The 27,285-nt window shown below is 37.8% G+C and overlaps 2 protein-coding genes and 1 long non-coding RNA gene across 6 annotated transcripts; 1 reads left to right on the forward strand and 2 right to left on the reverse strand.

Moving 5' to 3' along the window:
• The first annotated feature begins 301 nt into the window (after positions 1–301).
• LOC108614016 (bicaudal D-related protein homolog) lies at positions 302–27,103 on the forward strand. 4 transcript variants are annotated; one of them, XM_018007886.2, is made up of 7 exons: positions 302–508; positions 1,885–2,746; positions 24,256–24,552; positions 24,610–24,798; positions 25,075–25,140; positions 25,419–25,599; positions 25,664–27,103. In XM_018007886.2, exons 2-7 carry the CDS (start codon positions 2,336–2,338, stop codon positions 26,341–26,343), a joined length of 1,824 nt encoding a protein of 607 aa, XP_017863375.1. In that variant the 5' UTR covers positions 302–508; positions 1,885–2,335; the 3' UTR covers positions 26,344–27,103. The 4 variants fall into 4 exon arrangements, with proteins under 4 accessions (XP_017863375.1, XP_017863376.1, XP_089325161.1 ...); XM_018007887.2 differs by having other exon boundaries at positions 2,562–2,746; XM_089469035.1 differs by lacking the exon at positions 302–508 and adding an exon at positions 844–1,364.
• Positions 11,939–13,666, reverse strand: LOC108614018 (protein phosphatase 1 regulatory subunit 36-like). Its single transcript, XM_018007890.2, has one exon. It carries the CDS (start codon positions 13,446–13,448, stop codon positions 12,006–12,008), a length of 1,443 nt encoding a protein of 480 aa, XP_017863379.1. The 5' UTR covers positions 13,449–13,666; the 3' UTR covers positions 11,939–12,005.
• On the reverse strand, positions 22,725–24,257 carry LOC149269402 (uncharacterized). The gene is made up of 2 exons (XR_016270097.1): positions 23,266–24,257; positions 22,725–23,198 (listed from the first exon to the last, which is right to left on the reverse strand). It is a non-coding gene; the product is annotated as an uncharacterized LOC149269402 (long non-coding RNA).
• Positions 27,104–27,285: the final 182 nt, after the last annotated feature.

Here is a 27,285-nt window from a genome sequence, read left to right on the forward strand (position 1 = left end):
ATATTACCCAAGTATTAGCTCATTAATAATTCCTTATCTGTATTAACTTCAGCTATTATCTTATCTATTCGATATAGCCCGCATATACAATATTAGCAGCCTTGTCATACTATCTTATTGACTTACTTCAATTTCGGTTGGCAACCCTAAAGAGTTTCTCTTAAGCACAGCTGTACATGCCCTCTCTTTCTCTCTCGCTCTCTCTGTGCTGAGTGGCTTTGGCCATTTGTTGAGTGGTTGTTGTTGCCAAGTTACCAAGTTGGCTTGGTTACTCATTTGTTTTGCCAATTTCTGTAGCATTGCAGGCAGTTTCAGTTAATACCGAACCCTCGCGCCAGACTGACGTCGTGCATTCCATAGCGGAAACCCGAACGAACCACAGACCAAAACAAAAGAAAAACCCAAAAGCGAACTACCAAAAAGTCGCGTTTCTCGGCATCGGCATCGGAATCGGAAGTTCTTTTTGGCTTGCTGTTGTTGACGCCGCAGTCGCCGTCGTGACCGAGAGGTTTCTGTTTGTTATGATATATCCATCTACCTAAAATACATTCATAGCTAGTTAGTTAGCTGGTTGGCGCGTTGCGAAAGTGGAAAGTAGTATCTTTTTGTTTGCTATAGATAAAGCTCAAGTCGAGAGCTAAAAGCATGCTAAGCGCGCGTTCAATTTTTTTCTGCTCTTGTTGTTGTTTTGTCAATAAAAGCTGAGAACCAGACAGAATATACATATACAAATATATATACATATATTTAGTGATATACTTAACTATGTGACTGTGGCACATATAACGGAAGTGCTTGACTCGAACACAACAACAATAGCTAACTACGTATATGTGTGTGAGTGTGTGTGTTGCCAACCAATAATAAAACAAATTAAATGTTGGCCAAAAAACGAACGCATTAAGCGCATTTTATATTGGCTCTAACAACGACAACAACAACAATAACAAAAGCAACTGCCACCAAATGCAGCAAAGCGTGAAGTGCTTGCCAAATGAATTTTCTATATACAAATAAATACTACATACGAAATGAAGCATTAGAAATTCGTATTTAAAGCTACAGCTAAAACTAATAATACCCTATCCAAAATTGGCGCGACGAAACTCGATTTTCAGGCGTTAAAAGCTTTGTTCGATCCATTGACGTCAAATGTTATGGACATTAGAAATACCTATATATTTAACCCAGAAATGCGATATTAGCGTACATTAAGTTGTGCTGAAACTATACTATATTTTGCCTAACTAAAAATTCACAAACATAAACCTACCCATACATATCTGTGTATATATACGAATGTATATAATATAAAAAGTATTTAACACACTTTGTCACGTAAATCAGTAGAAATAATTTTTAAGGTAAGCTTTATAAAGCTTCAACAAATTCCAGATATACATACATATGTATATAGTAAAAGGTCTCTAAACGGATGTGCATATGTTAATACAAAATATAATTGATTTTTCAAAATTCTTTTAACTTTTTCCCTGAACTTTTCGAAAAGTAACCAAATTCTTAACCCTTAGACGGCCCCGAGCATTAACCCTCTTGCATGCAGCTTGACTAAATGTTCATTATATTCCGTATTTATATGTCATCATGTGTGTACACACCTACACACAAACATATGTAAATATATATTGACCTGGTCGCCCCTCTACATCCACAGCCCTTAGTCTGTAATCGAAAACGTGCTTGTAAATGTGCAACGTGATCGGCGCTCCTTTTTGGTTAGCTTAGCTCAATTTACGTGCTCGCTTTTGGGGCGGTGAGCAGGTCTTGTATTATATTTCCATATGCCTCGCTGCCAATTTGGCTGTAATTCACAGTAAAGCTACTTACTTACTAAACTTGCCTGCTATTTACCAACAATAATAGTTGAATCGTCATACAAACGCATGCTGGGCTGCTCTTGGGCAGCGGACATCTATGGAAACATCATGTGGCTTGGGCCTGTCATTCCCGAGGCACATCTACAGCATCACCAGGGACTTCAGCATCATCAACAACAACAACAACAAAAACAGCAGCAGCAACAACAAGAGCGACTACAGCGTGTTGTCTTGTATTTGAAAACCTAACCTAATAATATAAAAAAGAGAGAGAGAGAAAACAAAAAAACAAATTATAATCGCCGCTAACAAAATAAATCGCTAATCGCTCGCTCGCTCGCTCTATTGCCCGGTCGATCGCCTTCATCAAATCTAACAAGCAATAATATACATATAAATTATTATATATCGCATTTTTGTGTTATGTTTGTGTGTGTTTTGTTTGTTGTTCGTAATACCACTCGACCACCACCACTTACCGCCTGCCGTTAACGATCATGCATAGACCAAAGCTAGCAAATCCTATAACTGCTGCCGGTATTGCTTCATCCATATCAAACAACAACTACAACAACAAATCAAAACGCGCACGTCAATTCAGCAAGCCCACAACGGCCGGCACAGCAGCAGGGGCGACAGCTAAAGAGTCTGCAGTCGATTTGTCATCGCCACTCTACGATAACCATTCGCACTCCTCACTAATTGACGCTTCAATTGATTTAGAACATTACATCAGCGCCATGGAGGCACGACGCAACGAGAGCGAGCCGGATGTGTGGGCTCAGTTGCAGCAAAAGGAATCGGATATACTATTGGCAGCAGAGCTGGGCAAAGCTTTGTTAGAAAAGAACGAGGAGCTGGTCAAACAACAGGAGAAATTAATTGAGGAATATTCCAGCAAAATAGAGGTAAGTTGACACAAGAATTAAAAATATTGTATTAACAAGGAATGCAATTAATCAACAGTATGCCGATATTCAAGTCAACTGGCAACGCTGATCGACTGTTGTCCTTCGATTACCTTTCATGGCTTTTATCGATAGTGTGAGCTTTAAAAGTTGAATTTGATTGTTCCGCTTGCTGTCAGCGGTGATCGCATGTGCGCTGACTCATCTTTTGATTTGTATTGATTTTGTGGCCTCACTTAACACAAGCTGACTTAATTCCCAGTCATTAATACAGTCTTCTATAGTATATGCATAATTTAATGCATATTGATTAATTCTCTTCTTCTTCAGTCCACCTGTTCAACGGCCAATTGCAGCAGGACACATTTTGTCAACTGCAGTGTCGTACGACAATGTGTTAAATATTTATTTACAGAAGTACATGACAGCTATAGAGTATGGACATATGTATGTATATACCTATATACATATAAATGTATATTTGTATGTTTGTGTATATCCCAAGTGAGTGGTCAACGAAATGTTTGCCTGACATGTCCCATAGAATTCACGATAAAAGTGCGCAGTAAACTACTGAACTACAAACACACATGCAATGCATATATTTATGTGTGTGTGCACTCCTTCATACATACCTACATACATACATATATGCATAGTAGTTATCTACGTAATGCTATCGATTTTTCATGCTCTTACTTTGCATTAGTTGCATTCTAGAGTATATATAAAAACCGTTGCAGCCTTAGTTCTTTTATTCTTCTATCAGCTAGCTGTACTCTGATAGCGTCAGAAGCCAAAGACGATACAAGGAAACAGACGCCAATTTGTTTATCTTTATCAATGCCTGTGCACGACGACGACGACCTTGAACCACAGTGGGTGTTGTGTGCGCTCGCACACCTGTTTACATACGAGCAATAGACAATGTTCTATAGCTAATATCCAGAGCTAATGCCCAGATAACGCTTTAACGCTCTGGTTCAAGGCATAACACGCGCCCGGCTCAAGTTCGTGGTCGTTCATTAGCATATTACTTGCTGCGTATTTAACCAAAACTTTATGGAGTCACCGCCCACCCACGCCCATTCTACCATCCAGTAAATAGTTAGGCTAATGGAATTGTTCTTTTTGTCGCTCACAAATTCTGTTTTCTTATCAATTATATTGACTTTTGGGCATTCGTCATGTAAACGCAACGTTAATGTCAATGGAACCCCCGTTCCATTGGAGCTACTAGGAAATGTGGGTATGTAGTTATTTGGGTATTCTAGGAAGTGTAGTGCCCTTTGGTGTCAGTAACCCAGACAGAGGACGGATCGAGGCGTTGAACTTGAATTAAATTCGATGCGTATGCAGGTTGTACGAGTGAGTTGGTTTAGTCATGCAAAGAGTTGTAATTTTTGTTTCCGTTCGGGCTTTTTAAAATTGTCGCATGACTTCATCTTCATTTCGAAACTATGTATTTAGTAGGAAGGCCACTCTAGGGAGCTGACCGACTGTCCAACACGAAATACTTTTTCAAGGAGACTATTTTGTAATATTATTAGAGAGCACACTTCGACTTTGAGTTGTTTTCCTTCTAAAAATTAATAATTTTCAAAATTCGGTTCCCATGTCTTTCGATGACCTATCGATAATCGATTGTCTGGTGGAACGCCTATTAAAAAGCCATAAGAAAACGCAGCCAAGTGAACCACTTAACATCTACTGCTGTGTAGCATTATTCATTAAAATTATTGCGCTCATCCAGCGAAACAAAAACATTTTCCCATGTTCCACTTTTCATTAACCAAAAAAACGAAAAGAGAAGTATAAAGACAATAACAATTCGCATCAAGCTTTTAGCTCGAAAGTGGTCAAGACGCAAAGGTCAAATGAGCCGTGAGTGATTCAATTTGTCATTCGGAATATTTCAATTCATTTGCAAGCTCAAAGGAGCAGGACTCGTGGCGTGTGGCTCGTGGCATGTGGCATGTGGATGCCGCATAAATCAGATAAAGAAATGTGAGCTGCGAATTCGCAAAGTTTTTTCGCATATGCAAAGCGAAGAGCATATCTACTAAAATGGGTGTCTAATTAATTTTTGGAGGCTCTGATGGCCGCTGATGCGTCATAAGCACAATGCCACATTTGCCATTTGCCATTCGTTGCTGGCGGTTGTGGGCCATTTTAGTTGATGTCCAGGCATAATGTAGTGTGCGTATATACTGTAGTATATAATAGTTGGTATAGCTATGGCTGACTGACGTAATTAGAGTTGGGACTGGCGGGTCTATGGTGTAGGTGTGTAGGTGTTGGCTTAGTTCGTGGTTCGAGTCATCAAGCGCGCCTTTTTTTGCGGTCTGTTGAAGCGTGTGTGCCAATTTATGAGCATGGGCTTTTATTTTTAGCTGATTTTATTATTTATTTTGATTTGCTTTATTTTCTGGCCAGCTTTTGTAATATACTAAGCCCACCATGTAAATGAGCAACGTACATATGTATGGGCGCAGCTGCTGCGCATTCACTGAAAATCTAAATATTTACAGCGCTTTCCAGACTTTTCCTTTGTGCACATAGAAGAATAATTTGATGGTTCTTTAAAACTTTCTAAGGTTCTCACGCATTTTTCAAATTATTGAAGCTCTTTTCTTTAACAAACTCTCGGCTATCAATATTGTTGGCTATTTATGTGTAAAATATCACACAGTTTCTTGTAGTATTAGATGCCTGCTCTAAAATATCTAGTTCACAGTCCGAAAAAAAACGCTGCTTTTTGCCATTGTCTGAGAAACGGGTTTTATTTTTCTTCGCTTACGCCCAACTGGCTGACCATGCTTTTATTTTATTTTTTATTTGTTTCTCATTTTTTCTTATTGTGTATTTTGAACTAAAACCCGCTCTAGAGAACAATTGGCGATTGGGCTATCAATTGAAGTTGTAGCTTAGTTCGGGTCTGTCGTTTATCACGATTTACTGCCAATTGTTGTTATTATTTGTTAGGCAATGAATTGAGATTGAATCTCTGAAATATTTCCAACACTTAAGCGTACCTCTCTAATGCTATTGCTTTGTCATTTTTTGGAACAACTTTTGAGTGGGCGTACGGTACGCCAAAAAATATCTAGATACATATGTATGTATAAATGTTTATACGTTCATATACTGCATACATTATAGAACTTGTTATCTTTACCCCTGGCCTTTTCGAAAGTCCGTTTCGCCTTACCGATTTAATAAGTTAAGTGAACTAACACGTTCTTTTATTGTTTGTTTTGTTTGAGCAACCAGTTTCTCTCTCTAATTTATTAAACAGCTTTTATGCCCGCCCCTCCTGAATAGAACGCCAATTTTCAGCGACTACAATTATTCTTGAGATCTTTGCTAAGAACTTAATAATGTAATTCGCTTTGATTAGCATTGATTGCAACAGGATGCATTTAGATGCAGAAACATGCAAAAGCGAAAATAAGCGATTATTTAAATAGTGAACGGAAACGTGACTATTAAAAATTGAGAATTATCGATAGTAGAGCGTTTACTAGCCAGTCAGTTATCGATAACATGCCGCACTTGACACTTCTCCAACAGTGTTGCCCATCAAAATGGCCATAAAAAACGGCAATTCATGCGCTTTAATTTCGTGTTTCCGCCTTTCGCACGCCCACCGCACTTCAAACTCACTTGATTGACCATATAAAGAACGCCGATCTTCAACGCCTAAGAACACAAAAGCAGCGTATGGACAAAGGCAACAACCTACACAACAACCTATACCAAATGTAACTGTTATTTGCTTTTTATTTGTCAGGCCTGGATTAGATAATATTGAAAACCATTCTGAGCGCAAGTTTCTCAGGCATTCGATAGTTTATTTTGTATTTGTATTCTATTTTCAATGATTTTTAACAGAAAATCAAAAGCTCGGCTCACGTACGCGAGCAAACTTCTTTTTTGGGGTGAAGTCATCAACATACATATACATACATATGTATATGTATCTTCGCTTGCCGTCCGTTGTCCGACAATTTATCGACAAATTTGCAAACAAAAACAAAAACAATAACAAAAATTTCAAAATTAACTCATTTGCATGTGAGTGTGCGAGCTGGTACGTCCCAGTTGATGAAAACCAGTTTTTAAAATGTTTTTTATACAGCCTCGTAAATATATATATGTATATATTATATATATATATATATAATTTTTTTTTTTTGTATATTCTTTGATTGCTGATTCATCATACCCGAAGCTTAAGCTCATTTCCCTCTCATTTCTCTGATTTTAGCTCAGCTGTACTTCTTTGAAATTGCGTGGCACGCAGTTTTATGACCACTCCTCCCCCCCCTCTCACTCTCTCTCTCTCACTCTCCCTTCAGATTTCCACCTAGCATAACCTGGTTAATAGTTTTGGGTTCGTAGTACGCTGCAAATTAAGGTCGCTCGACATAGTTGCTATGAATATTATGTCTACAAATTCATACACGATTGTATGTACGTATGTGTGTGTGTGTGCTGGGCCTGGCTTGGTCAGCCCATTTAGCAGTTGCCACTTGCCCAGTAATAGCATTTCTTTATTTGTTTATGGTCTGGTCGAATGGTGTGCAAATGTCATGGTGACTCTGTTTCTTTTACCTATGGCAAATTACTTTCCTTGTTTGGCGGGGCATTCGGTTTTTTGTGTGTCACAGGGGAAACTTGAGTTTTTAATGCGGATTTTCCGCATTATTTCTAGGGGCCCTTTTGCTTTTCAAATCGCAACTAATGAGCTTTGACGCAAAAACCACACAAATATTGCTAAAAGAAAATATGTTGCATCTGATTGCCGTTGGAAAAACTGTTTTAAGAGGGTCTTGAACTCTCCATCACAGCAATTAGTTCGCATCGGCTTCGATTTTTATGCACATCTGTTTAGGTCTCATAAGAAACATGAGTCGAGATATTATATAAAAAGAACTCAAGAAGCTGATTAGAATGATAATGAAAATAATATTTGATAACAAATTACATATTCGTAATTTTTATAGAGCATCAACACGCAGTTCTTAGTTTAGGAACCTTTCAATCCTCTCAGCTCTATTGAGATAATTTGTAAAAAGCACTTGTTATTTGTCCTTAATCTAAATTTTTTTTTTTTTTAGATTTGTAATAAAAATAATATATAACCATTGCCAGTGTTGAAAAACCTAGTTATTTTACTTTCTCAAGTAGAATCTCGTCTGTTTTGTATTGAATATATTAATTTCGCTTTCTATTTACGCCTGAGCTTAGCTAATGTTATCAATAGAATTTATCTTTTGAATAACTTATAATATATATTTATATAATAATACAATGTAGTATATTGATATAATAAAATATAATCTGCCAATTGTTAACTGCCGAAAATCAAATTCAACTTTAAGACATGATTGTTTATAAGCAGCTGACTCGTTTGTCAAGACGTGGGGCATTGTTACATCTTGAACTGTGTTGATTCAAATTTCTAAGGGATTTTTATTCAATTTTGTCAATATTTGTTTATGTTTTTTGATCGATTTGACTGTCGATAATCCATGGCTCTCTGCATACTAATTTGTAAATTCCTCACTTGAATATTCTTGAAACAATTTTACTGACTAAATTTGACTAAGCAAATTAGTAAGAAAAATTATTCATTTCTAGTATAAAGAAAAATGGAGGGTTACAGAAAAGTTCAAAACGCCTGGATTGTCGGTTTGATTCTATTCAAAATTGAGGAAAACCCAATTATTTATTGATTATGGTTGACTGATGGGAACTGAAAGAACAGAAAGTATTTATAATTTATACGATTGTATGATGGATGTACACTGACTAAGAAATTCTGGAACACCATCGTATACGAACTAAAAAAGTTTTAATTGCGAACTTATAAATATAAGGATAAAATATAAATTTGATTTTTGTGATATATTTAGTAAATATTCAGGGGAAATTCCGAATTCCAATTAAATAAAGTCCATTTCAAGTTCAAGTTAATGATACCTCTTTTGATATCGCATCACACACAGCTCGAATTGCAGTTGATTTCTTATGATCTGAAGAGCTTCAATAACCTCGATGGTCCGCAATTGTCACTGCGGCTGCACTCATTTGCACGCTCATCAAATTACAGATCTGCAAAGTGGACCCTCGGGCTGAAGTCATGATCAGCTAACTGTAGCTGCAATTACGTATAAACCATGGGCATATTTCCATGTAATTTAATAATGCTTGACGTCTTGCAGGAAGTAAAAAGTATTCAAAGCTTTTGCTGTTGCTGCTGCATGTCCGCTACAAATTAAATCATAATTGTATTAAATATTGATTTAATTTCGAAAGAGTAAGAGAGCAAGATACAAATTGCATAATGTTGGACTGACCGGGGTTGACCTGACTTGGCATGGCCTCCAAGAGCAACCTCAGCGAGGAGCAAACGGTAACAAATCGTTTGCCCCGTCTGCCAATCATCCGAGTCTCTGTCAAAGTTTATTGATGTGCAAATTAGTATGAACTGCTCGGTGAGCTATATAATTATCCATCATGCAATGTCTGCCTGACATTGGCAGCCAGTTGACTCCACAGACGACGACGACGACGACGACGACGACGACGAAGGCGAAGGCGAAGAGGCGGCTCCAACTCTCAAGTCTATCCCAACAATGAGAGCACCTTCGGCTCATTGTTGTTGCTGGACTGTTGTTGTTACATTCCAAATTATTTTGTTCCCATGTAAGCGTGTGTTTGTGTATGTTTGTGTGTGTGGCTGTATTTTATTTAATTGTTCTCTCTTACACAAATTTTGCTATCTTTTTTTCTGTTTAATTTTATAACGAATTGTTGAAGGTGAAAGCATTTTCACTTTCCAAAACAATTTGGTGTCAAAGCGAAACTTGGGAACAATAGCCACTGCGTTGCTAATATAGGTCTAAATGAGACTCTGATATCTTAACTATACATATGTATCTATAAATATAAAATTATAATATGATATGTGTGCAGCTGAGATAGTTATTTATATATGTATAGGGCTTATCAAAGTAGAATAATAAATGAATAATACTCTTTAAAGGTATTAAAACACCTGAAAGCATTTGATCTAACGACGGCATCCAATTGGCCACGCCTGAAAGAGCTGAGAGATCTATAGAATTTGTTGATCTAATTGTAGAGCACTACAACAATGGGAAGTTCTAGTTCTAGATACTCTTTATAAACGAAAGAATGCAATTATTATTTCTTTAATTTGCCACGCCTTAAATGTAGACGTATCATAGGCATACCTATAAAGGAACCTAACGGTAAAGTATAATAGCTCTAGCAAAAGTCTTTGCAATATAAGCTGAAAATTCTAATGCAATGCTGTTCTCAAAGTTTTCAAAACCTTATATACAATATATAAACTGTACTCATAAATAAGTACAATTTTGAATTAGGTTTAGTATATACATAGAGGTATATAATCTATAATTCATATTGAAATTCATTCATCTGTATCGGAGATCCACAAGTGAATACATTTATTTGCTTATTCATTTATGTAAAATGAATAATTTATGAGAAAACAATGAAAAGTCAGTTAATGCATACCCTTATATACAATTAAATAATTATTGAAACTTTGAATTTAAACCTTAATTCGAAGCAGTCGATCGCAAATGTTTTCATAGAATGTATTTGGGTTTTTTGTGTGTGCATTTTTCGAGTATAGTATATGGATATTTATCATATATTATATCATATCATATCTCGTGGTACTTATCATTTCAGTCAGCCCACTCACAAACCTTTTTTTTTTTTTTTATTACTATATATTTGTCGAGTGGCTGACTCAGTTATATTTAATAAATAATATCTTTATATGCCCAGCAAATGCACACTCCTCACAGTTATATATGTGTGTATATACATTTGTGTGTGTATATGTGTATGTGCGTGTGTAGAGAGCTGCTAATTGGCCAGCTTTCATTGCAATAATAAAAATATTTGAATTGTGACTAAGAGAGACAACGAGCCCAATTGGCATATTCAAAAGCCAACACAAATGCAAATAAATATATATACATATGTACGCACACACATAAATATATCTATATTATATATAAGAGTTTACATACATATATCTATATATATATACATTTGCAATATTCCTATACGTATGCCAATCGAACGTTAGCATGATGACAATGATAGACGATTTCACAAAATACGATACCAAAAGCAAAAAAAAAAAAAAAAAAAAGCAATGCATGAGTGCGCATGACTGCCAGATACCCTGTAAGTCAACTGAAGCAAAGCTTTTTGACAGCTAAACCTATGCATCAAGTTTTCGCTATTAAATTTCAATTAATATAAAGCTTTACACTTGTCGTCGCTTATACCCCTTTAGACCATGCACATGAGTGCAGGGTATCAGACAATAGCAAAGCAGTAGTAAATAGCTGACAGAAATTGGCAAAACTTTTGCCTTTAGCCTTCGTTTGCCTTGTGCCTTTTGCCACACGCAAAATCTGATATCGAATTTGAGTGTCAGCCAAAGTGGCCCAAACAATGTGTCGAGGCAGGGAGGAGGAGGAGGAGGTGGGGGAATAGCAAGAAGACGTTTAGTCTATGCTCTTAGCTCAAGTCTATTTGCCAGTACTTTGGGAGTATTTAATTTAATTTGAGTCCGCAAAAAAAAGGCACTAATTTATGCACCCCTCTGCGGTTTTCAGTTCGAACTCGTATGGTTAAACAATAAGATATATAGACATTGGTTAATTACAAAGCTGTCTGGATTCTGTTATCGCGCATAGATGAACAAGTTTATGCGACGGCGGATTGGGCAGCTCAGTTGGGATTGAGTTGGGGTGAAATATGACCCCCAAAAAAGAATTCCAAATGGCAAAAATAACATAAATAAATGTATCAAATTTGCCAAATACATTGATTTTTTTTCTGGGCAGCCTTGAAATTCTCAGTAAAATGAGTTTAGTTAGGACAGAGAGAGAGAGAGAGAGAGAGAGAGAGAGAGAGAGAGAGAGAGAGAGAGAGAGAGAGAGAGTGAAGATAGTTAAGAACTATGTGTAGTTCGGGCTCGAATCAAATAAACTAAGATAAGCCTCATTAGCTCTTAACTACTTGCCTGTAGCCTCTGCTACTTGCCTGTAGCCGTGCTCATGAGAAGCACGTAGAAGAGCGGTAGGCATGTGATAACAATAGTTTGAGAAATTTAAAGCATTTGTGTTACGAGTTTTATTGTGTGCGATTATAAAAGTATAAGACTAATATAACGCCTCTAGTCAAAGAAATACTCTTGGCCCTCCTTCTTATAGCTTACAGTTGTCGCGCCTGTAGCCAGCAGTTCAGTCTTCTTCTTGCGTAGCCTGGATATGACACGGAAATAGTTGGCGACTATCTTGGCCACAGCCGGTCGCTTCTCCTCGCCGACCAGCTGATGCTCGCAGCGCGCAAATATGTTGAAGAGATCACCGCCCTTCTTATAGTAGGTCATGATCTGCTCGCGATGAATCCAGTTCATTAGAGTTTCCTGGCTGCATGACTCGTAGATGCGAAACAGGCGGTAGTACTTATCGTAGCTCTGCGCCATTTTGCGGTGCTTCAGCTCGTCGAAGTTGGGCAGAGTCAGACTGGGCTGCCGTATGATAAAGTAGGGATCGTGCTGGATCGAATAGTTGGCGAAGCGCACCGACGGCCAGTCCAGCATCAGAATCGTATCGTATAGCTTTTTCGGATGCCCCAGTATGCCGTGGGCCACGTCTATCATGTGCAGCTGCGGCCCCGGCACAATATATTCCAGCTCCACCTGGGCAATTCGGGCATCCGTGCCACGATACTTACGCTCTCCTATCCATAGCACCGGCATATCCTCGTCGGCTACATTCCTCAGTTCCTGAATCAGCGGCGAAATCTGGGCGCGATAGTTAAAGATCTTGCATTTACTGCCATAGAGCAGGGATCGCTCGACCGGTGAGAATTTCAGGTACTTGGGGCAATTACTTAGAAAGTGTTCGGATCGAAAGAGTCGATTCATTTCCATTTCGATCACGTAATAGGCCCGCCTGTGCATCGTGATCCAAACAATCTGAGTGCTGACCGCTAGAAAGTATTCGTAAAAGTATAGATCCTTGATCGTCGACGATATATTGACGACCTCCTTGGTGTGGTAGAACTTCTTCAATTCGCCGTCGCCCATCACGATCGCGCTGTAGTTCCGAGCGACCAGTATGCGATACAGCCTCAGGTTCGTTGAGAATATTCGCTTCATCTCGTTGGTCTGCTCGCTTTGCACCTGTGCCATATTCCCAGCCAGCTCGTCGCGGCGAATCAGCAAGAATTCGACCAGGCGCAGAAAATACTCAAAGTATATGATGAGAGCATGGAGCAGCCTATGGACAGCTGGCTTATGCATGAACTCTATAAACTTCCTAGAGATGAACTCTTTCGGCATCATGAACAATACCAGGTCGCGTACATCGTTAATCACCACAGTATCCGCATCGAATGTGGTGTCGGGTCGGGCGAACAGCTCGCGGAAGATCAGCTCCTCCTCCTGGTTGATCGTCCGCAGGAACCTATATCCATTCGTATCCACATAGCGATCGTTTGCATTCTCCAAGTCGAAGAATTGCTGAAAGTGCAGTCCATCCGCCTTCTCATCCCATGACCACTTGCCGCTCTGGTATTTCGGGGCCGCGCTATCCACATGCAAGCGGTTCATCCTCTATAAACATATACATTTATCATCTGTAGATAGTTTATAATGTTATCTTTATTTTTTATGCAGTTTTTTTTAGTGTTTCGTGTAGTGTAGATCTTGTGTGTGGTTTTGTTTTGGTATAGGTTTGTGATGTTTTCTTTGTGTAGTTTTTTTGTATTGTGATGTATTTTTATATGTGTGTGGTGATATCTGGTGTAAGACTACTATATGATTATATTTTTTGTTCAAGTCAACTTCCGAGATCTTAAGTTTTCTCCTTTTACCGCTAAAATAGGAATTCACCTTACTTCTGTTTCCTTCTCTCGCTTTCTATGAACTTATTATCTCTCTCATCTTCCTTTATTCTATCTCTTTCATTCTCTCTCCCTCTCTATATCTTAGATCTGTAGCTAGCTAGCTGTAGAAGAGAGATCTCTTTATCTCTCTCTCTATCTTTCTCTCTCTCTCTCTGAGTTTTTTTTAATCTCTTTCCTCTTCTCTCTCTCTTCTCTCTGCCTATGGTATTACTCTCTCTCTCACGCTCTCTCTTTCTGTATGCTTTCTTTCCTTGTTTCTCTCTCTCTCTCTCTCTCTCTCTCTCTCTCTCTCTCTCCCTTTCTCTCTTTAAACATTTAATATTCAAAGTTAAATTTAATGGTGAGTGAAAAAAATACAGTTAGATTTATAGTAGTTCGTTAGACAACGAATCGAACGATTGCAATTAGCACCGTCTCTGCTGCAATCAGAGCTTGTTAGACGGCGCTCATCAAGATCTACTGTCTACAAGGTCACAGAGCGTTAACAGCGATGAAAATGCAATTTGATGGCCAATCAAACCAAGCGATTCAAATATGCAAAGCAGAAGCAAATTAACAACAGATGCCAAACATAGCGCCCGTGGGCAGGTTCGAAAATATTGCAAAATCCGAAAAATCAAATTGCTTTGACTACAACGATTTTGACCCATTTCGAGTGAGTCAGACGTGAGGCGCTTCGCTGCTTGGCTGCGCATGCGCGACTGCTCGACTGCGCCGAGAAGTAGAAATAGAAATTGGAGCTGCATTCGAAATAGTTTAAAGACCTCCATAATACCTATGTATATACATATATACCTAGATATATAGCTGGTATATAGATTGCAAGTTGGCTTTTGCTTGCGAAATTATGTAACGGCTTTTGGCTAAACGGCATGAGTTTTGCGCATTTGGCAAAGTGTTTCTCTACCCTGTAACCAGGCGACACACTGGGTATATTGACTAATAGAAAAAACATAAGCTGTAACGTCATAATAGATATGAATCATTTGTATTTACTATATTTTACATTTTCATAAATAAGATTTTATAGAAGTAAAACCATTTAAGTCAAAGAGTTGCATATAGGGTATGTGCCTATTCCTGCTCTCTAGCATACTCTGACTTCTATGGCTTTAGCTGTTGTTGCTTCTCCATTGTTTTCAGCTGCAATGCAGCAATGCTGCCTGTACTTAAAATTTACTTTACTTGACTCAACAAATCAAATCTCCCCTCTCTTTCATGCACTATAGCTATGTGTCTCTCTCTGTTAATTATCGCTCTTTTGCTATTGTTTTGGAGTTTGCGTAAATGTTTCTGTTTTTTTCTTGTTGTTTTGTTTTTAACAAGTCTCCCCCACTCGTCTACAAAATAACTGTATATGTAGATAGATACAAATGTTGCCTTTGAGTGGGGTTCCAGGTTTCGGTCTGTACCCTTTTCGTGTTGCAGGAAACCATTTAGCATTGCCTGAGAACTAAGCCGCTTGTCACTTTGTTTTGCGTCTCCTCTACAATTATTTACGACTGCTTAATAAGGTGGCATACGCTGTTATTGCTGTGGTTGTTGTTGTTGCTGCTGTTGGATAATATGCGCTTACCTGTTGCAGTTATGGACAGATTGCCACAGATCTTTAGGTAACGTATTATAACAGTTTGTCAGTCGCTCAGGTTAACTGCATATATGTAAGCGATAGCTATAAAGTATAGAGAAATTATAGATGTTTTTGCTCTTAGCTAAGCAACTTAACTGTAGCTGCTTTACAAATGTAGCGTGGGAATGATAAAATATAAAAAAATATTTTCTTATTTTGAAATTGATTTATATATTATTTTCTCTATAATGTATGCATATGTATAAGTTAATATTGTATTTTCATTATATTTAAATATCGTTAAATTTACAAACAATAGATGCCTTTCATTTACTATGATGTATTTTATAGCCCAATTTATAATTTATGATTGTATATATTTCCACAAATATATAAATATAATAGTTATTTTTAAGTGTTGAGTCCATTGTTTGCAGGCGCTTAATCTAACATTAAATGTTTTTATTCCTTATAAAAGAAAGTTTTGTCAGACGCGAATGCTTTAGATGTTAATAATTTATGCCCCAATAGCCCATTTATTTATTTATTCCAATAAGATATATACTATTAAATCTATATATACTTTAGCGGGTTCAACTGCCTACTGTCGTCCTGTTTTTTGTGTCTTCCTTCTTATTCAGACTTTAAATTTAACCAATATTTGCCTATTGATATCAAATTTGGTTTCAAATGATTGACAGATTTTTCTCATTTCTAGAATGTCGATAATAAACAGTATTGATTTTACAAGTTAAGAACTAAATCCACAAAGCTTGAAAATATTTTCAAGAACATTTTCGAACAAATGTCGACTAAAAATTGTTTTTTAATTTATAAACATATTTCATATATTTATAATACTCTCAGAATAGAAGCCCAAAAGTTATTCAACAAAGTATTTTAAAAGAGTTTCGCAGGGATTTAGCTGCTGTGAATGCTCCTAGTCAGATGAAAGTTCTCTTGTTTATATTTATTTTTACATTCAAGTTTCACAGCTTCAAGAGCTTCCCCGGTCACTGCTTAAGCTCATAGTATTTGCGGCTATCGTCATAAATAAATCACAGACATTTGGCAGTTGGTCTAAACGCGCGAGTCAAGTGATGCGAAGTCGACAGACATTTGCCAAAGTTGATGATAAAAACTCAGACTAAACTAAAAGACTACAGATTCATCATAGACTCGAGGCATAAAACATGTTTTTCCCATACATAATTAGCCCATAAATTTGTTGTCTTCGCTTGAACAAAAGGAACTTTGCAGTTTTTAAGCAGCTTTGATTGTGGAATTTGTTGAATCCGCTCCGAGTTGCTCGGAGCTCAGCCAACAGTAGCCCGCTAAGAGATACAATGTGCTTTAACTTAGTCACTTCTTGGCCCTGAAATGTTCGCTCTGTTGGCTCAGCTTAATGGTCTGTACACGAATAAGTATTTCCCTTGGCAACATTTAAAGATTAATGATATCCAAAATAAAATTACAGCTGCTAACCACAGGGAAGTCGGAAGATTTTATACATATTATTGATGTGCAAATGATTTAAGTAGTCTTTAAAATTATAAAAATAATTTATACGAAATTTAACTCATTCATTTTTATAGATGTTTTCACCGAATCGACTAAATTGGATTGTAAATTAATATAAAAATTAATGTACAATAAAAAAACCCATATAATCCAACTTGAAATAGTATTTGGATAGATAACATTTTTAAGTAAATCTTTCAATTCAATTTTAATATTACAATAAATTGATTTGTTTCTTAAATCTGTCTGTTTTATTAATTATAGCCTTTATAAATTAAGTTTTTTAATAAATCCTTCAATTTGTTAAACGATATTTAAACTCTCTTTGCATTGTATAATCAATGTTTATTATTATTTAAACAGCTGATTTTCCGTCATGAAAAAGTTTATTTACTTTTCATTTTTTGAACTGTTTAACTTCATAACTGAGTGATAATTTTTTTTTTTTTTTTTTTTTTTTTTTTTTTTTTTATTTCTCATTGTGTTTTGCAATGTCTTTGGGAGCGCTCCATTAGCACGGGCAGCGTAATTAAAAAGCTGTTAAAATTAGAGGTGTTGTAGTCACAATTTTTTCCTCTTCTTTATTTTTCGGGGAACACAAAAGAATTGCGACTGAGAGAGCCTCCACTTGTTAGCCACAACACAAACAATTAAAGCCACATTTTGTCTGCTGACTTGTGCAATTTTTAATCACTCGCCGAAAACTTGTGAGAATCATATGTAGTTAAAAAAATTTTTATTTTCGACTGTCTTCTTAGGGTAAAAGACCTTGTAAGTGCAGATTTTCATGTATGTTTGTCTATTTCATAATACATAATTCATACAGAGTTATTCTTAGATATTAATCACAGTGTCTTTGACTCTTTAGCTCTTTTCTATGTTGTCCAAGTATTGGTCAATTGTTTTTTGTTTTGTTTAAATAAAGATCTTAAAGTAGTTGAATTACTAATTACTAAAATAATAATAATTATAATAGAGACATAGGACGCACTCATACTTAAATAGTTGGGCACTCACTAACACTACTTACAACTTCTCGAGTCCGGATTACTCAAATCACATATACATATATAGGTATATCGGACAGTCGTATAATCCTATTATTATTATATTAACCATAATGTTTGGCTTATTAATATCTCATCAAATCCAGCTATCCAAACATCTCGTTCAACTTTAAATAAGTTGCCTCGGGGCTTATCGTAAACTCCATTTCATAGTTTGAAGTGCTCTTTGGTATTTCGGTTCCGTCTTAAACTGTAGTTTCGGGCGCTTTATTTTGTTGGCTTGTTTGGCCCGCGGTGCCTTAAGCCGCAACGGTGACTAATTGTCGAAGTTGCCCGAAAGGTGCTTCTGAAACTACTACCTGAGCAACTGAAGCGGCAACACTTGGCTGAAGTCTTCGTATCTGTACGTTGTTGTATTTTGCGCTTTGTTGACTTTGCCACAGAGAGCTGGGCCCACGCACGACGTGAATGATGTCTGGGAATGTGCTGGAGCTCTTGGCCCACTCTGGGCGCGCTGGGCTCGCTGTCCCGCCTCAGAGCGTTGCGCTTGTGCGCAGTGGGCGTTACATTTTGCCGTAACTCCTCATATTTATGGCCTAATAATTTTTGGATCTTTTCTGGAGAAGTTTTAATTAGAGTCAACTTGATTTAGAACTTCCATCGGTTATACGTATATTAGTATTTATTGTTAGTTTCAGTTGCACTTGCCATAAAGCATGCGTCTCATGGCTGCAAATTAGCCAGAAATCGAGCTTGTCGCTAGCCCTTATCAGAATCCGTCGATGGTCTGATAAGAGGTCTGATTTATATGCTCGTGTTCTTGCATTTTGCCATTCTGATAAGATATAAACGTGAGCTTGTTTTTATTTTAATTTTTATCACTCTTTGATTGCCTTTTTATATTAGCTGCATGACTCATGCGCGCGAAACAGAATTGTTGGCTCTCTGTGACTTGTCTATATAGGGTCTGGGAAGGTTTTTGACAAAAATCCTCAATTAATCATAATTACCGGCGCGAATTTCTTTTTTTGTTTCCCGATTCCCTTCAAATTGCGCCAGTCGAACTATAAAAGCCAAAATAAAAAAATACAAAGACTCTGAGATAGTTTTAATTAAGTGTCTATCGCCTCTCCCTTTCTCTCTCTCCCTTTCTCTCAATCCCTGATTGCACTCTACATCAACTATACGCACCACAAAAACTTATAAATAAAATTAACTTGCTCAATTTTGATTTCATTTATTTTATTTTATGCTCATTCACAATTTTTTCAACAATGGAGAAATAAGGGAAAAAATTGTCAATGCCAAAATAAATATGAAACGTTAAATTAAGTGCAGTGATTGTTAAATTTTTGTAGTTTTTGTGCAACTTTTCAAGTTTTTCTTTTGTGCCCAGTAAATTGAGTAAATTATTTATACGCTTTTCGTAAGCATTCCGAGTTAAATATGTGGGTTAATGTGCTGCAATGCGTCTGGAAGAGACTCGAATAAGGATTTGCAGATAAAGCAATTGTTCGACTCAATGGGAATAATTATTAAGAGAGGTGTAAGATAGGAAATAAAGAAACAGATTAAGGTGTGAAAGGCTAAAAAGTGCAGTGCCATAGGGAAGTAGTGATAGGGTGGTAGTTTAGAGAGCTAAGGGGGGAGAGAGAGCCATAGACACAGACAGACTGACTAGACAGGGAGAGACTGAAGGAGAGCTAGAAAATATAGAGAGGCAGAAATGAAGAGGCAGAGCAGAAGAGAGAACGGGAGACAGGAAGAGGGAGAAAGAATGAGCGTAGAGTTGACATAGATATAAAAAAATGAAATGGAAGCTACTTCTCTCAGCTGTCCCATAATATATCTCTCATATCTCTCTAGTTAAGCTACACTTAGTCGGCACCAGAGAAACTTTCATTCACTTCAAACTAAACAATTATCATTATTTGCTGCTTCAATGCTGTACATAAGACTTAAAAGTTGTAAATGACTAAAGATTTTATATTGGTGTTTTATGAATATTATTTACCATAAGAAAACAACACATCATTTGAAATGAATGCCAATTGAATTGGACAAAACATATTGATGACTCTTCTTATTGTTTTTGCTTTCCATTTTTTGTGTGCGCGTTTGAGTTTATTTTTTTTTTTCCTTTCGTGTTGTAACGCATTTTGCACATTGGGACCAAATTGAATTGCCGCTGACACTGTTTTGCTCTTGCAAGGCCATCCTACAGTCATCCGCTGGCCATCGCCAACAACAACTATAACAGTAATAGCAACAATGGCAAGATCAGCTTGGTATCATGTGCTATTATTATGATGGTTATTATTATGGCGGCTGCCTTTGGCATTGCCTTAGCGTAGGGCCTGCAGCACCAGCAGCAGCAGGGACTGGGCAGTCAACTGTAGCAACGGTCATGCCTACCCCGCTGGGCAACTGGTCAGGGGTAATGTGGACTTGTGACCTTAGCGCGTAAGCAAACTTTGGCAATTGTTAAAAAAAAAAAAACAAAAACAACAAAACAAAAAACAACCAAACAGCTAAAAAAAATTAGCATGTCGCATTGTCTACTATTATTTTCATGACGAGTGCCAAAAGTCGAAATCTCGTTTTGTTTTGAGCCATTAAATGCATGTGCCGAGAGTTCATTGTCGGCGCATTGGCGCATTGTCAATGAATTAGACTCAGTTGCAAAAGCTGATGTGTCAATTGGGTTTCCGGTTCGAGAGTTTTGTTTTGCCTTGAGTTTCTTTTTAATATTGATTAGAAATTTTCTTAAAGAATGATGTAGTCAATAATAAAGCATAGCGTAGTTTTCCCCAGCTCTATTGAAATGAAAATTGTCTTTGTGCTTTCAACAGATTTGCATAATTTAAATGACATCTTTCACAAGACTTCCCGTCCGATAATAATCAGCGAAGCTGTCATTAATCAGTCCGATGCCAATTAGTGGCCATTTAAGTGAGCCAAAAACTTATTAACCGCTTGTTTATGAGTAATTTGCATCATTTTCCATAGCAATAAAATGCAAAATGCAATTGGCTATTATGTGTGAAATTTGTGCGCGGAGAAGGGGCCTTTTCTTTGCTAATTAAAAGCAAACTATTTTAATTTGTAATGCGAGCGAAAAGTAGGCGGCGAGACTGAAAACTTAAAACTGAAAACCGACCAACACCGACCACACGAGAGAGAAACAGAAACAGAAAGTTTTACTCCTTGGCTTGGCCGCATTGCGCATACGCAACGTTGAGCGCTGTGCAACCGAGTGCAGCACATTTGGTGAGGGTTCCTCTAGCCTAATGTGCATAAAATACGCATCAAAATTGCATCAAGCATTTGAAAACCGTAGTGTTAATTGGCCAGAGCAAATCGCTAAATGAATTCACCTGGCCATTGACTCATGCATTGAAAAGCTGAGCTCATGCTCTTGAGTCATTGCCGGCTTGCATTTAAAGTTTTCAATGTTTATTAATAGGCCGCTTAGGTAATTGCTAGCATTTGACAATCGAAACATGTTTGCTAACGGCTAGAAGAGGTGCCAGAGCTCCATACCCTCAATTTGCATTGCTGTATAAACTTTATATCACGATTCTTGAAGCACTGCTGCAAAATGACTGGCGTGCCGCTGCTTAACTAATTATTTACAGCAATTATCGGCTGTAGTTGCCACAGCCGCAGCCGCAGCAGCTTTCAATACCCAGCCAACATTCAGCAAAATTCTTTGTCATTGAAATTGATGATATTAAAAACTGACGTTTTAGCAAAAGCATTTGAAAACAGAAATGAGCAATGCATGTTGCTTATCGCTTATCGATACATGTTTGGCAACTAGCTGCGTTAATTAATTGTTATCGATGCTTCAAATATCGAGTGCACTCCCACTTCTAATTCGCAATATTTACTCAAGCGTTTCTTTGGATTTTGCGGCGCTTTAACGCAATTTCTAATTTGCATATAAAGTTGTGGCCCCTCACTTGTTGCATGGATGACTCAGCCAAGGGGCATACGTGCATTTGTGTCAATTGCATTTGAACATTTCCTGCCCACAGGCGCTGCAAATTGTGCTGCACAAATATTTACAATTTTTCGCAAAACCAAATAAGCACTCCGCACCACAGGAAAGTGGGTCACATTACGTCGCATTTGAATACAACACGCAGAAATAACTCATGTGTGTGTGTGTGGCGTCAAAACAAATTACAACTACCGTTTGGTGATCATGCAATGCAATTAGTACGGAGTGTGTATAAGAAATTCAAAAATACGTAATAAAATTAACTCGAAACAAAGCTCTGGCCGGCAACATTTGAACGAGATTTGCAGCTCATCTTTATTGCGTATTTTATTTGATTTTTCTTTTAAACTTTTGCTTTGACTATGCCGTATGTGAACTCATTTCTGCGGCTGAGCTGAGCTGATGCCAACTTCCGTTGTTGTTGCCTGACTTTGACGCTGTAGCCAACGCACAGTGGGGTATATTTAGGGTTTTGTTGCTTCGTAATTCAAGTAGTTATTCTAAAGATTTCAATACCATTTTTGTTGAATGTTTTCTACATATAAAACTTTTATTTAAATGTCGATATCTTATGTATGCAATAAAAATATCTAGAAATATTTCCAATCTTATAAGACTATATATTCAAGTATATAGGTATATAGGTATTTATATAAATTTCGATACTTGTCGCCTTTTTTTTGCGTACGGCTCCACTGTGCATCGTCGCAGCCATCATCAACACATTTCATTGAGCGTGAAATAGAAACAGAGAAAGTATGTACAATAATTTTTTTATTTTTTATTTTTTATTTTGCGTCTTCTCTCTCACTTTGTATTGTTTTATTTATCTGGCAACTGTCAGTGCAGTGGCTTGCCCGCCTGTTTTGCAGTTGGTTTTTTTTTTTTTTTCATTTTTCTTTATTTTGTTACTAACGTTTTCCATTGTCTGGCTGCAGTTTTCTTCTTTCTGCTGCAATTGCATTGCTTAGGCGCGAGCCGAGCGTCGCCCTCTTAGCCAACAGCAACAACAACAGTAACAATAATACAATTACTGCAATTTTTGTGGTTTATTTTTTTGGCCGCATCGTCGCATTTTATGCAAATTACCGGTAATTTTGTTTAAAGCTTTTCATTTACTGTTTTGTCGCTCCATTTTATTAGCTGCGAAGATTATTTTTGGTTTTTGCTGATAGGCAAACCGCGCTGACTTCTCATATTTATTGCTTGCTTTTAAAATACGTGTTTGCAGCGCATTTTCCGCATGGAGTTGGCAGATAAAACTTTTACGTACGTCTTCTTCAATGCAATCGCGAAATTTATTTACATAAATAACGATTTTGCTTGCTGACATATTCGTTTACGTTTATTCTATGTCAATTGAAGGTTCACATATTGATTAAACTTTTGCATGCAATTTTTCAATGTCGCCACAAACCTTGATCCAAAAACGGTGAACTCTCTATACGCCGCTTGGCAATTACGAGCGCAGAGCACTATTACTTGCCCATTATGCAAATTTAAATTATGAATAATTGAATTTGAAACTGAAATTGAACAATCGAAAGCTTTTTAGCTTACTTAGAAGTGGCCCTTGGATTATCGATGATTAATGCATCATTAGAAATGTGCCGGCTGTTTGAGCTGGTGAGTGCGATTGTTATCGCCTAAGCAGGTCTATCGGAGCTCAACTTAATGTAAATAATTGCCTGTTAAAGCCGCGATGCCTTCAGCTGCAGCTATTCGACACTGTGGCTATAGCTGAAGGCGAATTTGCTCAACCAATGGATAAGATGCGCCGCAAAAGAAGTGAAAATTCAATTGCATTTGAATGTTGAATGTTGAATGATGTGAATTTTGTGGCTACCTTGTCTTGCAACGGTGTCAAGAGCCAAGGCGCCATTGTTGATGGAGAGCTGAAGATTTTCCTGCGCACAGTGGTACCAAGGCGGTTGCAAAATGCGCTTGTATCGAAAGTAATATGTAAAAAAAAAGGTCTTTACATATATTTTTGATGGGACGAATTTCTTAAATACTTTACTGAATGAATAATTTTGCTTTTCCCACTTCAACCATTTCAAAAAAGATGTTGAGGCAATTATTATAATTAAGTTTTGTTTTAGGATGCTATTCGATAAGGTTTGTAGCTCTTTGCTTGCTGCTGCCGCGGCTGTAGCTGTAGCTGAATAAAAGAGTTGAAAATGCAAATGTTACCTGTGCAATTACCTGTCGAGCTGTGTTAACCTTGCGGTTGCCTTTGTTATTTGTTGGTGTTTTATTTTTTGTGCTGGGTACGTGCACATTGTTTACTTCACTTACTTTCGCTGCTGCTTGTTTCAGCAATTGCTGACGAGTCATAGAACAAACAATTAGTTGATATCTCTGCATTTAATTAACTTTCCATTCGCTTTGCTCCGTTCATTTACAGAAACTTGAGCAGGAGAAGCATGTGCTGCGCCAGAAGCTAGCCATAGCGGAAGATGAGAGCGATCAACGTGTGCTCGAGCTGCAGTCAGATCTCAACGAGCTGAAGGACAAGCTGCAGACACAGGATGCGGCCATCAGGCAAGCGGAAAAGGAAAAGACCATACTAATCGATGAGCTGCAGCATCAGAATACACGCTTGACCGAACAGATACAGGAAGCACATGCCACCGAAATGAAGCTCAGTGCACAGATTCAGGAGCTCAAGGACCAATATCACTACAGGAACAGCAGCCTTCAGGTAAGCCATTGACTAAGCATCTCCAATTCCAATTGATTAAGCGTATTTTGTTCGCAGGAACATGTCAACAGCCTGGAGTCTATCAAAACCGAACTAAACCTCACCACAGGCAAACGCCAGGAACTGGAGCGTCGTCTGCAGCACGCCCAGGAGGAGAAGGAGAGTCTCACCTCATCGCTGGAGGAGGCCTCGGACCGCATTCACATGCTGGAACGACATGCCCGCGAGCAGGAAACAAAATTAGAGGTGAGCTCAGGAAGCAATCGCAATATGTTCGTTATCACGTCTATTTCATTATAAATTTAAAAGAAAGAGAAATCGTGATTTTCAAATTGTCTGATTATTTATGTCGCTTCAAAGAACAAACTGCGCAGTTTCTCAAGTGCTCAACTTATCTATGAGCGAGCAACTTTCTTTTGCACTTTATTTTCGTTATTATGATAAGTTAAGAGTTTCGATCTATAAATTATTGTCTTTTGCCTTGTCTTAAATCTAAACTGAACTATTATTACATATTTACAGACCACCTTACAAGCATTGGAACGTTCTCAGCGTGAGAATAATGTGCTTAGCGAGCGCTTGGGTGCGGTAAGTTTCTCTTTGCAGTAAAACATTAAAATATCCATTTAAGATCACCATTTGTTGACTAATTTGAAGTATATTAAGTAATTTGAACAAGCGCCTACATGGCACTTAACAGCGGTCGCCCTCTAACGGCTCGTATAATGTTATCGTACCAAAATTTAAATTTGGGAAATTATTGTAAGATATCGATATACATTACATATCCAGTGATCGTTTGAACTGCTCAAAACATAAATCTATATTTGTATTCATATTTAGTGTGTTTTTTCCATTTACTGCAGGACGCCAACTCGAGTACGCCGGGTAAAAAGAGTCTACAATTCGAAATGGAGTGCGATGAGGAGGAGGCCAGCTTCTCGGAATCCGGCAAGCCTAGCCAAATGTGGATAGAGGCGCGTTCTGTTTATATACAGCTGAAATCCCTTGTGGACTCGCTTAAAGTGGGCCACGATGATGACTCAGGTAAGTCAGTTTAATTGCTTACGAAATCTTTGCTCAACAATAGGCACCTCTGTTAACTACGCAGGTCTCAATTCTGATATATCGCTGGATCTGGAGTCGATGGACAACACGATGTCCAGCACAGAGCGCAATGACAGCGATCATATGGCCATTGAGTTCCGGCAGGGCATGCTGTCAGCCATGTCGGATGAGCTGACGCGATTGCTGCTTAACTTGGATGCGGGCAACTTTAAGAAAATGCTGGACCAGACACGCAATCTAGTGCTGGAGCAGGAAGACGAGATCAAGCGCAGCCATCAGCTTATACAGCAGCTGGAGGCTAAAGTCACGGTGACGGATGTGGAGTTGCAGAATGTGAAAGAGGAGCGCGATCAGGCACGTGGCGATCTCGTTGACAACACCGATCGCGATGAGCTGCTGACCAAGGCGCAAAAGGAACGCGATGCGGCGAACGAGCGTCGCACCAAGGCCGAGGTGGAGCTGGCCAAGACGCGCGTCGAGCTGATGCAGGCCAACAGTCAACTGCTGGAGTCCATTCAGCAGAAGGTGGAGCTGTCGCAGCAGCTCGAGCAATGGCAAATGGACATGCAGGAGCTGATCGATGAGCAGATGCGCTCCAAACTAATTAACAACCGTCGCAACGCCCAGTCCGCCGAGACGACGACGACGGCGCCCAGCAGCACGGCAGCCCAGTTGGCCAAGCGGGTCTCCAGCTACAAACTGTGGAGTTTATTTCAGCGCTAGTTGGGCAAACTTAACAACACGCTGGAAGATCTATGCAACTCTTATATTCTTAATGTAGGAAGGATCAACTAAATATATATACATACATATATTTTTAATATTTATACACAAAAGAGCCTTAGCATATATATATATTTACGTATGCATGTACGTATGTATTTGTTGTAATTTGTATGTATATTGTAATGATGCGACCTTCTTTGGTTTTGTAGTGAAATCTTTTTAATTACGCTTTATTAATCTTAAAGACATAATGTATTATTGTAATTGTACTCTCGTACCTATGTTTAAACAATATTTCTGTACACAAATTTTCTTAACACAATCTCGCTCTCTCTCCCCCTCTTTCCTATCCATGTTAGCTTACCATTTAATTTGTTTAAGATAAAACAAAAAATCAAAAACAGAAAACGAAAAACATATCGCCCATCTTGTTGAGCGGCTGGCAATAGGCTTAAAGCCTTTACTGGTTGAAAAACTTGTGTTTGCGATTACTGAAATCAAAATGTTATAATCTAACCATTTATTGTACTTAAGCTGATTTAACTTTAAGCAAAGCATTTATGTTAAAGCAAGGAAACAACATTTATATATCTGAATGATATGAACGAGGCAGATAAAACGGAATTATATGCGATCTTCGCAACGGACAACTTGCCTTAAATACGGACAATGAAAAGTTTAACATTTTAGATTGTTTAACTCTATAACTTACCAATAAATCTATACAATATAAATAAAAACAAAACACTACTTTTAAGTTCGAGCCTATTCTCTTGCTGTCTTGTCGGACGTAGTTTGAGTAAAGTAATTTATATAAATTTTTGCCTTATGGACATAAACTACGTTTGAATACGCGCGCACTGAGTGATGTAGCGCCATCTACCGCCAAACAGAATTGATTGAGCTCAAAAATTGCAAACTATCGGTATGTATGTCATA

Source organism: Drosophila arizonae, chromosome 4, assembly GCF_054131065.1.
Source record: "Drosophila arizonae isolate 15081-1271.41 chromosome 4, UAZ_ARI_1.0, whole genome shotgun sequence".
NCBI lineage: Eukaryota > Metazoa > Arthropoda > Insecta > Diptera > Drosophilidae > Drosophila > Drosophila arizonae.